Source organism: Hirundo rustica, chromosome 13 (genome assembly GCF_015227805.2).
Source record: "Hirundo rustica isolate bHirRus1 chromosome 13, bHirRus1.pri.v3, whole genome shotgun sequence".
NCBI lineage: Eukaryota > Metazoa > Chordata > Aves > Passeriformes > Hirundinidae > Hirundo > Hirundo rustica.
This window is the reverse complement of record NC_053462.1, coordinates 1082030-1098539: the sequence shown is the minus strand read 5'-3', so window position 1 is coordinate 1098539 and position 16510 is coordinate 1082030. Positions and strand designations below refer to the sequence as shown.

The 16510-nt window shown below is 46.1% G+C and overlaps 1 protein-coding gene across 1 annotated transcript in view; it reads right to left on the bottom strand.

Moving 5' to 3' along the window:
- Window positions 1–12215, bottom strand: part of PSTPIP1 (proline-serine-threonine phosphatase interacting protein 1) — a 52384-nt gene extending 40169 nt beyond the window's left edge. Inside the window, exons 1-2 of the mRNA XM_040077839.1 lie at window positions 12118–12215; window positions 10906–11121 (exon numbers count right to left, since the gene is read on the bottom strand). Coding sequence (XP_039933773.1) covers window positions 10906–10938 — 33 coding nt within the window. The 5' untranslated portion in view covers window positions 10939–11121; window positions 12118–12215. The remainder of the gene's footprint in view (window positions 1–10905; window positions 11122–12117) is intronic.
- Window positions 12216–16510: the final 4295 nt, after the last annotated feature.

Here is a 16510-nt window from a genome sequence, read left to right as displayed (position 1 = left end):
TGCTGCTGCTTCCTGTTCCACGGCTGCTGCCCCAGCTCTGCTCCACCACAGGGGTAAATCAACGAGCCTTTTTCAAAACCAAGCCTGGCTTTTCACTGGCCTTCCTCTGCCTGGCCCTGGGAAGGTGCCAGCAGCTGAAAAGGCAGCTCAGCAACCCCGTTCTGAGCTGAGCACACACGAGGGGGAAGGTCACTGTGCCCAGAACAAAGTGGTGCCACGTAAGAAACCGCTGACCAAAATGTTCTCCCCTGGCCGGTGCTGGGTGTGATATGAATCCTTTTCCACATGCTCATGTCACAATCAACTGCTTTGTGAGTTTAAAAGCATTTGCTCATGTTGTACTGTGTAAGAGCTCCTTTTTCCTACTGGCTGGAATCAGTTGGAATGGATGGGAATGTGATGGTTGCTTGTGCTTTCCAAGACTGACTACAGGATTTATACAAGCCTAAAAATTAAATTTTTTTTAAGTATTGATTTTTTCCCCCACATAAGCAGAAAAAGCAAGGAAGAGTAGGTGGGTTGAAGCTGGCTGTATAGATTTTGGTCCCTTCTTGTAAATTCATTCCTCATGTATAACATAAATGTTTGCTCAGGTTGTAGGTAGGGACATTTTGGTGATAATTCCAAGAGCCGACTTGGGCATTTCCCACAGGAGGCTTAGTTTGCAGTTTTGCTGCTGTAGGAGAGTGTGGGGATGGTGACAAGAGATCTCTGGAGTCCAGGGCAGCTCGTGAAACATGTGGTTTATTGCACAGTTCCTTGGTGCAAGAGCTTTGCTTAAGCTGCCAGCCACAGCTAAAAGTGCGTGAACAAAGAGGGCTCAGTTCTTGTTACAATACATTATATCTCCTTCTGTGTTGAATAGTCTAGTTTGCACGAACCAACCAGAACAAGACACAAACGCTACAGAATTTACATACATCCTATAGGAACAACTACATTACCATACTGTGCCACATTCCAAACCCTAAAAACTCCTTTCTAGACTCCTTTTCCCTGCCACCTTGGCAGGGCCCCTGCCCCTTGGACCCTTGAAGCAATCATATTTGTAAGGCTTTCCTGTTTCATCCTTTCCAACAGCTGCAGCCTGTTACCTAAACCTGACATACAGAACCTTTCATGGGGAGCAAATGGTATTTATTGCCAGGCAACAGCATAGAGGTGAACCTTGAATAGGACCTTCAAAAATCAGAAAGGGAAAAGCACTGCCTCTGCAGCGTTCCAGTGGCTGGGGCTAGGCTGCCTCTCCCACTGCCCCTAGAGTAAGATTCTCATCAGACTTCAAACCTGCAGCAGTTGGGACAGTCAGAGATAAAACTGAAATGAGATTCACAAACTGTACAATAGCACTGCAAATGACACCGAGCAAAGCGATAACTCCCCAGCGATCTTTTGCTCTTGACCCTGCGGGTTTTCTCTGAGAAGGAAATGGTTGATTTAGAGTTCTGCTGACAGAGGAATTTGCTTCTCAACTTCCGGAGCCCTCGCCCTCCTCACTGGCATCCTGGACTGCTCATGTGTTATGTATTAGGCATTCTTACAGTCACAGCATATTGTTTGGCTCTCTTGGTGTTTTAATCACCCCCTGATTTGCACAGCTCCAAAGTGACGGCTGCACAAAAGCCTGCCTCACTTTTGCAGGTGGTTTGCTGGCTGGCAGACTCATGGCACACAGGGAACAGCCTTGGAAAGTCTCACTTCCAGTCCACTAAAAGGACTCTGCTGGTGCTTATTATCTCTGTTTGATTAAACACTATTCTGAGTGCAGCTCAGGGCCCCAGTGCTCCTGTGCTAGCAGAAGGAGAAAGGAGCCAGCAGACAGATACACATCACAACAAAAAGTGCGACAAAAAACTAGGAATCCATTCAGGAAATGCATTTAGAACAAACTTCTGGAACACCTCTGTGATGGGGATAGTAAGAAATGGGACAGGAGGCAGCAGAATCCCTCACCAGTTTTAAATGGGAGCTTGATGTGGCTGCATGACACAGGTTTGAGGTGGCAGCATCCCTTTGTATTTTCTCCATATGACTCTAGACAACAGCTAAATCCATAAATTAAAGTGGCTTCTCCTTGGGTGCCAACAGAGAAGCCACAAGTGAGGACTTGCACCTGTTTTTCAGAAGGCATAGCACTGTTCCCATGGTCCTTCTGAAACATGACAGATAAACGTGTCAATGGTGAAATCAGATGTTCCTTCAGTCTCCTACTGAGTAACATCAGCTACACAAGAGAAACTGGAAGAAAAATAAGGAGAAATAGAATCTTACAAGTAGAGGATACTTCTGTTTTACACAAAATAATGGTCAGAGATTACTTTTGTTTCTATTCCTCTTTACTTGATGCACTTCCAGTTTCCTTCTCTGTTATAAGAGGGCTTCTCTCCTTCTACAAGCACTGTGGGTTCCAAGCCACGGTGAGTGAAACAACCTGACACAGCCCTGACTTGCTCAAGCACAGAGATAGCTGTCCACCAGGTCTTACAGACACTGGAACAAGACCTGCTTAGTTAGTACATGAATTTATTCTAAAAATGTGTCTTTCTCCTCCTTGTCTTAAAATGCTTAGAATTGTTTCCTGTCAGCCCTGAAAAAGGCACTTCATAAAAGCCACTGCTGAACCCTTGCTCTCTTTGTTACTGGTGTCTCCTGGCACACGGGGAAGGGTAAAACTACGGGAAATATTCCCAGAGTCTTGCTGTACGAGGGGAATGAAGTAAAGATTTACTTCACTTCTTAGTAAAGATTATTTCAATAGCCACATGTTACCAATTCCTTTTCACAAGAGATCTTTGCCACCTAAATAATTTTCAACATATCCGATTACTCAATATGATGCAACTTTCTTACACTCCATCAGAATCTGATTGAGACACCCCCCTGCCACAGCTGCCACAGCACCCTCCTTCTGCTGCCTCCACAGGGAAGGGGAACTTTATTTGGACCTTTCTCCAGCTGTTTTATGTGGGGGTGAAGTTGTGAGGGAAGGCATGCCTGGAACTCCAGGCTGCAGGCAGTGGCTGTGGGCAGGGAAAGCTCCAGTTCCTGTTCCAGAGTGTGCCTTCCTCCTGCAGAGCTCCCAGAACCACCAAGGGGTTTGATGAGCCTGGTCTCCTCCTCTTTGGTTAGCAATGCACCTTAACTCTCCATCTCCGGAGAAAACCTTTACCAGGTGTGAACTTTTTCATCAAAGCCCAGCTTTATCTTCCAAAACAGCACCCCTACTTCCAGTAAAACTGTGTTTTCCACACCAAAGATTCTGTCAGAAACCCAAGCCCTAGCCAAAAGCGCATCCAGGGTCTTTCAATGGCAGGGCCCTCCTTTCCTTCTCCTGGTGCTCCTGGGGATTTCCATCCCACTGAGCAGCAGCCCCAGGGCTGTTTGTTAGTCCTGACAAACCTTATCATCCCTTGTTAAGAACCCTTCAGGAATTACAGCACCTACTGCAAGGAGCACGAAGTGATGAGGCTCAGACCTCAGGGCTGCTGACCATTTTCATTTTTCTCTTTGTCCCCACCCTTTATTTTTTATTTTTTATTTTTCTTTTGTATTAGGAATACATTAGGCCTGGACAAATTGAGAGCAGCAAGAAATAACTTCTTGATTTGAAAAGCTCTTACATTAGAGGAAAAAAGCTTGTGCTTATTTGTTTATTTGCTCTGAATGGAACCACAGGAGTTGGTATCTCTAAGCTAGCCTGAGCTGGTACATTTTCACTTAATTCCTAAGACTGTTGCCTTCCAGTTCAAGCAAAGATAAATTTTAATGAGAAGCTATGGAACTTTTCAATTCCTCAGTCTTGTTTAGTGACATTTTCCCACCAATTTAAAGAAGTCCTAAACTCCATGAACAGTAAGGGAATAATTCTCTGGGGAACTGAAAAGCTGTTGGGATCCAGATGCATATTTTCCATGTGGGTCTTTTCCTTCACCTTGACACCCTGAGCAAGGCTGAGTGATCTCCATGCAGAGCTGTTCTCCCAGCCCTCACCTCATCCCAGCCTACTCTTACTGAACAACACAGTGAACCTTGTACATTATTGAACTGTGGCTGCTGAGAAAAGTTTTATTACAAAACCTAGATTAAACTCAAGATTAAACTAGTGTTTTCTGTGCCATTTGCCAGCTGGAATCCGCCTTGCTGTGGGCAAGGCAAGAAAATTAAATCAGAAAAAAGGTCTTCTTGAGCTAAAGGAGCTGAAATATAACCAGGCAGCCTAACTTGCCTTCCATACAAGCATGCAATGAGTGTTACTGGATTGAAATTCCAGGGGTTCCCCAGGGTCTATGAGGCAGCACAAGTTCAGTGTCCCCAGCCAGTGACTGAAGAAAGAGAGGAAGCTCTGCTGCACTGCAGGAGTGTCAGCCTTGAGGGAGGAAAGGGACGGGCCATGAATCCACCAGTCCCGCCAGGAAAAGTTCAGTAAATGAGATTCATAGGGACACTCTGAGATCCACCCTGGAGAAGCTATGGCAGGAGGACAGGCTGAGGGCTGGCACTGCTCAGCCCGCACAAGAGGTGTTCAGTGTGTTTAAATTCCTGAGGGAGGGACAGGGGAGATGGAGCCAGGGCTCCGCAGGGGCACCCAGTGACAGGGCAAGAGGCAATGGGCACCCTTGGGCATTCAAGGGGTCCTGTTCAAGCACAGGAAGGGTTCTGCTGTGAGGGTGATGAGGCACGGTGTCAGTTTTGCCCAGAGAGGCTGTGCACTCTCCAGCTCTGGAGACACTCTGAGCTCAGTGCTGTGACTGCCGTGTGCTGGGTGAGGGTTGGCTGGAGATGTCCAGAGGCTCCTTCCAACCTTGGCTGTTCTGTGACTCTGCCTCAATAAATGCCCCTGTGGCAAGCAGAGGACACCCTCTGATCTCCGTGTGAAGCTCCATTTCCAGCTCTGCATGACAAACACTCTTCAGGTGGGGTTTGTTAGATGTGGCCGTGTGTATGCAGGCGAAGAGTCCATGACTCACCTAGTCCATATTTGAAATACAGACTCATGGCACACTTAAAATTGGCAGAAATAAGAATCTTCCCCTTCTCTGAGCCCAAGCAAAACTAACCAACTTTTTCAGAGCAGGATGGATCAAAACAAACCAGACACAGTTGTGTAAAAATATTAACAGAGTTGTCACAATGACTTACTTCATCAATCAACCAATTTTAATAGTCAACCCCCTCAGTTGCAACTTGGTCATCAGAAAATCATAATAAGTGTATTTAACTGTCTAATTGTTTCAGTCACTGACCTAAAATGAACTCTCTGTAAACCCATTCATCTAGTGTTAGTTCATTTGAGCTTGATTTAAGCTGCTGTGCTCTGCTCAGAAGTGACTTGTGAGGCACCAGTGTTTCCATAGCCACAACGACTGGTCTGATTTCGTACTTGTGATTTCCTCTGGTTTTAATGAGTGTTGTGATTGCCCCCTGCACCCTCCACGGGTGCTTCTCTTTGCCTCAGGGAGCCAAGAGTCCTTCCCAGAGCAGGCGGGGAATGGAGGAAGGAATTACACATATGAAAGAGTAGAGCAGCCTCTTCTGTGGAGATGAGGCTGACCTCTGTCTTGGGTTATGTAACCTAAAAATGTGTATTCCATTTCATCTGCTGAAAGCTGTTTTGGGGAGATGTTTTATCCTTCTCTTGTCCCTCCAGGGGGGAGGGGGGCGGATGCCTTCTGACAATGGCCCAGCCATTAAACCCAGCCGGGGCAGTGTTCCTTATCTCTGTCACCACCCCTCCATCCTACAGGGGACATCTCCTGATAATGGGCCATTGAGGCACACCACATGGCTGATAAAATTCCATCATCCCACTGGGAGATGCTCCACCCCATGGGAGGAGCCAGCTGTTCCCAGCTAGATAAAAACTGGGACTGAAGGACACAAGGAATCCGGTTTGTTTCCACTGGATTCCTGGAGGAAGACCGGACCCATCTCGTCACCACTGGACTTTCTACAGGACCATCTCCACTCCACAGAACCACATCTGTTACTCCAGGAGGGTTTATCTGGACTGCTTCCAACACCCTAATCACCAGAGTGCCAGATCGTATCCCTGACCCTGTCAGGGCTTTTTCCAGGATTTTTGTTTGCTTCCTTGCTTGTTTTGTTGTACTACTACATTTGTATTTTCTTTTAATATTCCTAGTAAAGAACTGTTTCTCCTATTCCCATATCTTTGCCTGAGAGCCCCTAATTGCAAAATTATAATAATTTGGAGGAAAGGGGGTTTACATCCTCCATTCCAAGGGAGGCTCTGGCTTTCCTTGGCACACAACTGTCTTTCAAAACCAAGACAACCTCACAACAAACACAGACATCAGCTGGGCAACCAGTTCAACTTTTCCAAGCTGGTTCCCCCTTTAGCCCCCATTTCCACACACATCCTGCAGTGGTGACTTGGCCTGGTGGTGATCAGTGCTGTGGCCATTCCTCTGCTTCTGGTGCTCAGGGAGATGCAGACCATGGCCATGCCTCTGGAGCTCAGGGAGATGCAGACCATGGCCATGCCTCTGGAGCTCAGGGAGATGCAGACCATGGCCATGCCTCTGGAGCTCAGGGAGATGCACACCGTGGCCATTCCTCTGGAGCTCAGGGAGATGCACACCGTGGCCATGCCTCTGGAGCTCAGGGAGATGCAGACCATGGCCATGCCTCTGGAGCTCAGGGAGATGCACACCGTGGCCATGCCTCTGGAGCTCAGGGAGATGCAGACCATGGCCATGCCTCTGGAGCTCAGGGAGATGCAGACCATGGCCATGCCTCTGGAGCTCAGGGAGATGCACACCGTGGCCATGCCTCTGGAGCTCAGGGAGATGCACACCGTGGCCATTCCTCTGGAGCTCAGGGAGATGCACACCGTGGCCATGCCTCTGGAGCTCAGGGAGATGCAGACCATGGCCATGCCTCTGCCTCTGGAGCTCAGGGTTAGGCAGGACGTGCTGACAGCAGAGCCCACCTGTGTGCTGCTGTGCAGGGAGATGATTTACCTCAATCTGCCTGGTGTCAGTAGGGCCAGATGCAACTGGCGCCATGCCATTCAAATCAAACTCAGTGGGACACACTTGCAAAGCTGGGATGCCAGGCTGGAAGGTTTGCCAGCCTCATCCCTGCCTGCCCAAGCTCAGCCTTGGGGTGCCAGACTGGCAGGAGCCTCCCCAGCTCCAGTTCCTCCCAATAAACCTGCCCAGTCTCATTTCCTCCTCACAGACCTGCTGCAAAACAACAGGCCCTGCAAAGCTCAGCCTCTACAGGAACGCAGGTATAAAAAAAACTTCCTATTTTGAGTAAAACAATTGATGTTGTATTTCTTTAGCACGTTGCCTAATAAGTTTAGGAAATACATTTGCTGTGACTTTTATCACCATGGAGCTCTTGTTCCTCAGTTAAGAGTCTCATTAGAAGCTCAATTATTTGGGAAGCTAATAACATCTTTTTTTAGGTATATAACAGACCATTGTGTGAAAAAGCTGCAGTAGGAGCTGAGAGGCTCACCTACAAAGATTTGCACTGAACCTGAGGTTGAATATAGCCTGAAGTCAAAGGAAGAGATATTAAGCATCTTTGTAAGAGTCCCTGTTCCTGGAGCACTTCCATGGCTCCCGGTGCTGCAGTGCCTGACCACAATCAAGGCTTCACAGGCAGGGATGTGGGAGGGACCAGCCCACAGCAGGGCAGGGGAGCAAATCCTGCCATCTCATCTTCAAGGCCTGCTTCATATTTGCTGGCCTGCATCTCCCCCACACTTATAAATGTGAGCTGTGAGAATCCACAAGCCCCGAGCTCATCCCACAGCTGAGAAGGAACAAGAATTTCACACTTCAAGTGTATATTTTTAAATCCTAAGTACCTTAGGAGCCCATGACACACTTTCAGAATTGACTTGGCTGCTTGAGTTTGATTCAAAGTTGTCCAAGGTAATAGACTTGCTCTCACTCAACTCTGGGCACTTCAGAGCGTGCCCCAAAACCAACCAGCTCCTTTGAAAATTTTCCTCATTCTCTGTTCCCAGATGGGTATGGCAAAGCCAGGAAGTGGTGCCAGTGCCTTCCTACCTCTCGGCCAGAAATAGCTGCATTTCAGGGACTGCAGCTGCAGTTTTGAGCAGCAGGTTGGAGGGAGCCTAAATAGAAGAAAAAGGCAATGACAGAAATTGCAAAGGAAAAGCAACAAAGTGCAAGAACACAGAATGAGACTAAGAAAGACACTGTGACTGAGGGGGAAAGATTTTCTTGGATATTGGGTTTGTTACAAAAAAATTACTGTTGCTCTGCCTGTTAACATAACCCCATTAACATGGAACTCAGCTGGTGCCACACACACATTCCCATTAACATGGGAATTTCTCTACATGCTTCATATGATGCTAGAGAAGACAGGTAACATCTGTCAGGCTTGTAGAGCAGCTCAGGAGAATATTAATCCATCAGCAACTGCCCTACACTGGTTATCAAACCCAATCTGAATTTTCATCTCACTAATATTTTCCAAAAAAATATTGGAGGATAGAAAACTTCTGTTAAGGAGTACATTTTTGTGCAGACTTTGAGCAAATGTCCCTTAACCATTACAGAGTGTGTGGAGCATATAGAAATAAAAATTGTAATTAAAAAATACACAGGTTTTTGCTCAGGCCACAAATCACAGAAAATAAAATTGAACTAAGTGTGGAAGTTCTAGTATAGTGCTATCACTGCTACATTTATTTGGAAACGAGAGGATAAAACTTAAACCTGTTATGAGGAACAATTTACATTTTCCTGGAAGACAGCACACCTTGTTCTTATGAAGTCTGGAGAAGTTTGGGGCGGGATGAATGATGTCCTTTCTCTGCTAGTTGGGGGAGATACCCTGCTTTTAGGATTTCTTTATATATTTTACATTGAGGTGGGTCCTGAGGAAACCCCTGCTTATCCAACAGTTTCCTGATGGCAGAGCAGGGAGCTGCTGCTCAGGGACACCTGATCAGGGTGAAGCACAGGGAGGGGGTGCAGCAGTCAGAGATCAGGGCTCTCTGTTGAGGCACCCAGCACGAGGCAAACACCTTTTGGGTGTCAATCCCAAACAAATCCAAACAGTCTCTGTTCAATGTACAGACCAAACACAGGAGATAATTGCTCGCTGAAACAAACCACATGAATACACTCTCCTCTCACAATAGAACTTTATGAATGCAAAAATAATTGCTGATCTTGTGATGTGGGGGGGAAAGCTGCACACTAGTGCTGTGTTGTGCAATATCCTGTAAGTTTTCACTTTAAAAGACTTACTGCATAGCTAAAGCTTCTATCCTGCAACCAGATATATTCCTGCCCTCTTAATCAAGCTGGGCAATATGTTTCCAGTCAAAAAAGAGGAGATCCAAAGATGCTTTCCTTTAAATAAGGTGTTAGCTTCAAAGCTAAGCAAGGATTTGAGTCATGGTAACGTGACTAAGCACAAGAGAGAAGTTTAGGGAAGAGGAGCCCTGAAGAACTGGCCTGGCCAGATCATCAGCTGGAATTAATCACCCTCACACTACTCCCATTGCTTGATTTATTCTCTCTAGAGAACAAGACATTGAGAAGTAGCTATACCAAATGTACCAGCTCTAAAAGTCAGGTGGTTTGTTTTCCAAGGAAGTCCAGCAAGGCAAGGGCTGAAGCTCCCAGGGCAGCACTGGCCACAGCTGTGCCCCACCCTGTGCACTGCACTGTGCAGTCAGTGGGTGCACAAACAAGGAGAATCTCACTAGGTGTGGTCATGCACAGTTAGTCCCAACTTCAACACTGACTTTTGTATTTCCTCATTGTGTTTGTACTCTTTTGAACTGTTCAAATCTAGTACTGCAGTGGGGGTGGGGAGGGCTTCCTGGAAGTGCCCAGAGGATGGTGGTTCACTGAAACGTGTTTTTGCCTCTGCCCTTCTGTTTTCTACCAAGAGAGGGTTTACCCTGAAGCGTGGGTGGAGAGAGCACAAGCGGAAAGAACAGCCAGGCAATGGCAGGGAGAATTCATATGGCTTCATGTCTTTCTGTAAGTCAGTCCTAGACGCTGGATAAATGATTACCCAGAAAAGAGGCAACCACATAACAACCAAGTTGTTTACTCAACTTTGCAATGTTAAGATTTTGATTTTGAACTTTCATTCTCCAATTTTGATTTTGAACTTTCATTCTCCAATTGCAAGAGAACCTCAGATTACCATAGTGAGAGAAATTACTAAGGTCTTTTTACCTTGTAACTGCAGGGAAAGAGCTTGAAAACAGGAGACCAAAAGGATTTTCAAACAAAAGTCAAATAACAAGTATGGAACAGATCTCCTCGTTTCAGTATTTGCTGGTTTTAGGTCAGCTGTGAGTGTCTGGGCTCAGCTGTGGTGTCACTGCTGATCCTTTCTAACCTGTGCTGCCTCCCAGCTCCAGGGCTCTGCCTGCCTGGGAATGCTCCTGGCAGCGGGGTGGGAGCCTGGAGGGAGCTGAGCAGGAGCATTGTGCTCACAACTGCTGGCTCTGCTCTCCACCAAACAGGAGGGAATTCAGCCTCTCATTAGCAGCAGCTCACCTGCTCTGGGAGCCACTCATGGAGCTGAGCACACTCACTGCAAGCAGGTTCCTGGCACTGTGAGACAGACAAATCCACATCCCTTTCAAAAGCAGTTTCTGGCCCTAGCACAGGAACTGGGAATGTCAGTGGTTTTATGGGGACTGGATATGTTCTTTACACTGCATCCTTCTGACCAGGATCAAACACTTATACTACTAAACACTATGTTTTTACTTGGAGACAAATTTGGATCTTTACTAAACTAAATTTAGAACACAGAACAACATTAAATTAGTTTTAAACTATATATAGAACCAAGTTGTATTTTAAAAGATTTTAAAATACAGGTACATTGAAGATAGGAAACATATAGTAAATGCTCACTTACCCAAAAAGCATCTTTAAACTGCAGCTGGGTCATTGTTACTGCTCCGTGGAGGGGTAGGAATCCTTCAGCAGGTCCGTTGTGGGGTGAGAGTGGCAGCAGGCACAGCTCTGAGCCGTGTCACTGGCCCAGCCCAAGCAGAGAGTGCGGCACATCCACAGACCTGTCCCTTCTGAAGTCAGGCTGGTGCCAGTGGCAGCTCAGAGAAATGACCTGTAGCTGTGAGGGACAGAGGACAGAAGAGCTGTTGCTCACACAGAGAGACACACAAGGGCTCAGCACCCGCACCCCAAACCTGTTTCTCTTCTGGTAAACAGTTAATATTGAAATGAGGAAGCAAGGAGATGTCAAATGGTGTCAGGCTGCTCCTTGCCATGGGTGCGTGAGAGCGGCAGGAAAAAAACAGAGGGGGGAAAAAAGGCACTAAGTTCAGAGATATGATTTGATCAGCTGCAGGAGGAGAGAGACAATTACAGCGCAAAGGAAACCAGCACAATACAAAGAGATAAGCTATTCTCTAATGCTGTGGTCTTGCAAAGAAAAAGAAACAAAGGAGACAGAGGTACCCCTGCAGCACCTTCTGGGGCTGGCAGAAGCCAGTGTCTTTGCACATGGGAAGCTTAGCTCAAAGCTGCATTTTGCAGCTGAAAAGGCTTTTCAGGACTCGGGTTAAATTAAGAACCCTGAGAAGTGTGCAGGTGTCTGCACACATTTAGATGCCTGGATGTTGATGTAGAGAACACTCCTGATTTGCATGCCCTCATACACATATTCACATGAACATGCAAGATATGTGAAATTTAGAAGTAAAATCCAAGGTCTTGAGGAAGGAGAGAGCTAAGAGTTTGTTAGCACCAAGACCTGAGTGAAGCCTCACAGACCAGTGAAGCAGCAGCACCCAGACCACACCCAGCACCCTGCTGACACCAGGTATTTCAGGCAGCTCCCCAAATCAGCTCCTCCAGTCATTATAACACAAATACCCGAGCACAGGGTAACACTTCTAAAGTTTCCCTGAAACCCTCTCCAAAGCACCTGTCCTCCAGGTGAGGTTGCCTCTGTTCACCTCCTTAGGATATTTTAAGCATTCTTAAATACCTGTTTTTAAATACTGCCTGGCATTTTTGGAGTGTAGGGAAAAAAAAGAAAGATAGTCCTGTGGTGGTTGCCTATGCAAAAGCTGTCTGTCCACACCAAGAACACATCAGGACTTACTGATCTCCAGAAACTGCTGCTGCTCTGGGTGTTGCTGTTTTCCTGCTGTCCCACAGCAGCAGCCCCTGGGCAGATCATTGTGGAGTGGGGAATTCTTGCAGCTTCCCTGGGCTCCAGCAGGAATCAGGGCTCTGCTCAGAGAGCTCTGCTCAGCTGGGGGATGCAGTTACCCCGACTCACTCCATGGGCAGTTTGTAGCTGGTGTTTTAAAGAATTTGCAAGGTTCCTTCCTGATTGTCTGAAGGAGATGGAATGCGCAGGAGGAACTTTGTGAGGGAAAATGAAGTGCAAGCAGAGGAGGGCAAATGAGAGTCTGGAGGGTCAGAGGTGTAGCAGGAAGAAAGCATCATTGCATGAGAGTGGGAGGAGAAATGTGAGGATTCACTTGCAGCCAGTGTTGAGAAAGGAGTGAAGCTTTCTTCCAGAAGGGAAAATTTCTTGGAAAAAATGTATTTTGAGGGCATGGGCACTAGTCATACTTGACCTGTATGCACAAAGAAAAAATAACAGTATCTTTTCTAGAGTGTTTTATTTCAGTCCTTCCAAACCTAAATGTTTCTTCTTACTATTTCCAAGTTACAGCTGTGCTTTGAAAGCATCTTTGCTGCTGTTGAGGTTCATAAAAATGCACTGAGTGCATTTTATCCCTCTAAAATGATATGCTACTTTCCTCTTATTTTTAGTTTGGCCTCCAGCCACAAAGCCAATTATTTGACTGAACCTCAGGCTGGGCTCTGTGCCTGCATCCATCCCACCCAAGAGCCCTGGTGTAGCAGAGTCACCCCAGCAGCTCCCAGGGAGGCTCTTTCGATGCCATCAGCACGGGCAGCTCACTCTGTGCTGGGGTGAGGTTCTCAGAATAGCCCAGAGCAGGTCTCCAGTTCAGCACGTTGATGAGCTGTCAGAGCAGCTGGTGTAATGAAGCAGATTTGGGTTCCTGCTCCCAGGTGCTGGTGGTGCTGGGCTGTGTCCATGTGCTGTGCAGGGGTAGCCAGGCTTTGCAGGGCTTTAGAGGAGGAACACAGTTCTCTATTCCCCTCTGCTCTAAACAGGAACAAGACCGCAATGCCTCCAGCTCTGAAATACTGTATCTCAGGTTCGGGTTCATATCCTGATGTGTGTGGCCAGAGTTCTGTGAAGTGTGGAAAGGCTGAGCCTGGGAGGGAGCTCTGTGGGGCTGAGGCAGGGAGCAAAATCACGGAATCTCGCTGGGCTGTGAATGCTGTGACGCCATCTACTGAAATCCCCTGAGCATCCTGCAATTCCCCCTGCAACAGTGATGTCAGTACTTTGAGGAAAGAAGCAGAGTTTCAGTGGGCAAGGAAGGGGCTGAGTCTCGTCAGGATGCTTTGGACACCTGCAGGGTCTTTCAGCTGCCCTTTCTCACTCCTTTAGAGGGGATTTTAGCCTAACCTCACAGGCTCACTCAGAAATTCAGCAGTATCAACAAGGAGCCTTAAGGAACTGTTCCCTGACAGCTACTGCATCTCCTTCCACCACTGCTCTTAGAGGTTAAAAATCAGGTGTTCTGTTTGATAAGGCCAAGAACAAACTTCCTGAGGATTTTTTCCCCAGTAATTAAATTGTTTGGCAGCAGAATGTGCCATTTGAATCCATTCCATAGTGAAAAGTGAGGATAAGTCTGATTTGGAAAAAAAAAGTTTTAAAAGCCCTCAAATTTTCTCATTCTTTAGAATGGAAGTTTCGTTTAATTTTTAACTATATACTGCTTTGAGAAAAGTTTTTTATCAGGGATTTGGGTGGCAGGTTTGGATTTGACAGTAGGCAAAATATGAAAATAGCATCTACAAACATTTTTGTGCTCATCCAGGACACCAAACAAGACATTCTTCAGAGGAAACGTTTCTGATTTTGGGGAGTCTGATCAAGTAGACAAAAACCCTTTTATTCTACATAGCAAGAGGATAAGGGAGTCTATGAAAAGTATTCAGGCAGAAGATAAAGAAATGCTGAATACTCGGATATTCCCAGTATTGAGCTGGTTGTAATTTTCAGAAGTGCTCGGGTGTATTGTGGTCCCTTGGAACGGTGGTTTGGGAAATGCCAATGGAGACTGGAAGGCACTGGTGCAGTCCTTCCCAGCCTCCAGAACCATTACATCTGAGATACAGCTTCCAAACAACTGCTGCAGTGCAGCCATGTCCAAACTCCAAGAGCCCAGCCTCTGGTGTCTGTCTGAGCCCCACGGCCCGGGGATGGCAGCAAGGAACCACTGCCAGAGGAGACGCGTGGCTAAAACACACACGGTGCAGCAGCTGAGCCATGCCCGCCACTCTAATTCCACACAAATGGATCTCTCCATTTCCATGCAGCAAATGTCAGAGGCTTGCAAATTATCCCCAATCACCCCCATTAAAAATGTTGAAATCACCTTGCCTTCTGTGAGGAGCCAGTCTCTGTTCCCATGGAAACACAAACTGCAGCCGCTGAACACCTGGCTGGGTTTGTTCCAGCTCCTCTGGGCCGTCGTGGCTGCGGCTGGAGGCTGCTTCAGCACGGCCCAGACCCCTCACCAAGGCTCTGACACTCAACTCCCTCTGCTCCTGTTAGAGGGAAATGCTGGAACAGCCTTCCAAAAGCAGTCCCACAGTGCAAGATAGTCCTGCCGGCGTTCTGCTTCAGTGAAATCCGTAATTAATATAAAAATTATTCCACAGGCTCTGTTCTTACCTCTTATCTAACATTTCATGGCAGTTTCTAATAGAGGCCATCACTGAAAGGTGGATCCTGTTCTGCTGTTTTACCCAAGAGAAATATCATCAGCCTTTGCCACACTCATAAAGAACATGAACGGATTTCCTCTAGAATTACCATTGTGATACTTTGTACATAATAAAATTGTTTGTATCATTGAAATGTGGGGTCTTCTTGTGCTTGGTATGTGTTTAAATGATCCTTACCCCTGAAAATGATTGAAAGGCAAAAACAGAAAAAGGGAACTGTGGAGAAGTGCAACGTCACTGGGGCCTTGAATAGCACAAACAGGATCGGGTTGCTCTTGGAAGAAAAGTAGAAGTACTTTGTGAAAGAGAAAATGAAATTATTTGGGGTTTTTATCCCTCTCTTCTTGTCATAAATTCAGATACCTGCTGAAAGATGTTTTTAATTTCTCTGACACCTTTTGAATGCTTTATCAATACGCTGGCTTTCTCTGTGCCTTAATTCAAAGCAAATCACTCCTTTGGAAGCACTGCACGTTCATTAGCCAAGCAGGCAATGCTGGTGCTGCTGAGGAGGTTTCTACATCTCTAAAGAACAGTTGGATCAGTGCCCCAACCATATCATCTGCAGCAGGTTCTGCCTCTGGACCAAATGTCCCTTCTTCAGGTTCTACCTCTGGACCAAATGTCCCTTTGTCATGGGAGGCAACACTTTAGCTTCCTCCAGCATATTTTAGCCAATACTCTGCATATGTGTTCATTTAGAAATATCACCAGTCAGTTTCTCTTTTTGTTTGTTTGTTTGCTTTAACATTCCTGGGCACACTGGATTTATTAGACTTCGTTGGTTTGTTTGTTTTTTTTTTTAAATCAGATCTCACTACCACTATGGCAAGAGCTGTACTCATATTCCCAAGGAACTGACATTAAAAAATATGAGCAGCAAAAAAATCCAACCACTAAAATTGAAAAATGCTTTGAATTTCTATGACTATGATATCTAAAAATATAGTGTATGTGGTTTTGCTCTGAATCAAAGTTCCTAACCTTCTACTGGTGACACATCAGCACATACCACGAAAGGAATTCCATTTGTTCTGAGATAATTAAGAGGTGGCATCCTGGGAAAAAACCAAGGCAGAACTTGCTGCTTTTACTCAACAGAGCTGGGAGGAAGGAAAACATTAGTCAAGGAGAACGCTGTGAGAGCATTACAAGAGTTATTTATGTAGGAACCCTAACACACTCCACACAAGCTGTTCTGCGAGCCTTTGTCTTTGTCTGAAATACTCAGCTCATTTCTTTCCAGGAGAATATTTGGACTTTCCTACATTGGCACCTGCAGTGCCATTAACCCTTCAGACTTTTCAAATAATCACAAAATGGGACAGCACTCTCTTGTAGAGCTTTCAGCTGAGGTTAATTTTTAGAGGTTATTACTACAAATATTATTTACGTAATGCTGTGATGCTTCAGCCTTCCACATACCACAACTCAAAAAATGAACACAATTGCTTTTGCAAACTTGTCCAGAAAATGCTATATGCACACGTTGCTTGTTGTGCATCTTCTTTAGCAGCCAGATAAGATGACAGATCTCTGGTTGATAAAGCCAAGAATGTTGCTACTGGACATTATGCACATCCTTCACATCTCCAGGAGCTACTATGGGTGACCCAAGGTGAGAAATAAATGTACAAAACACAGAAAGA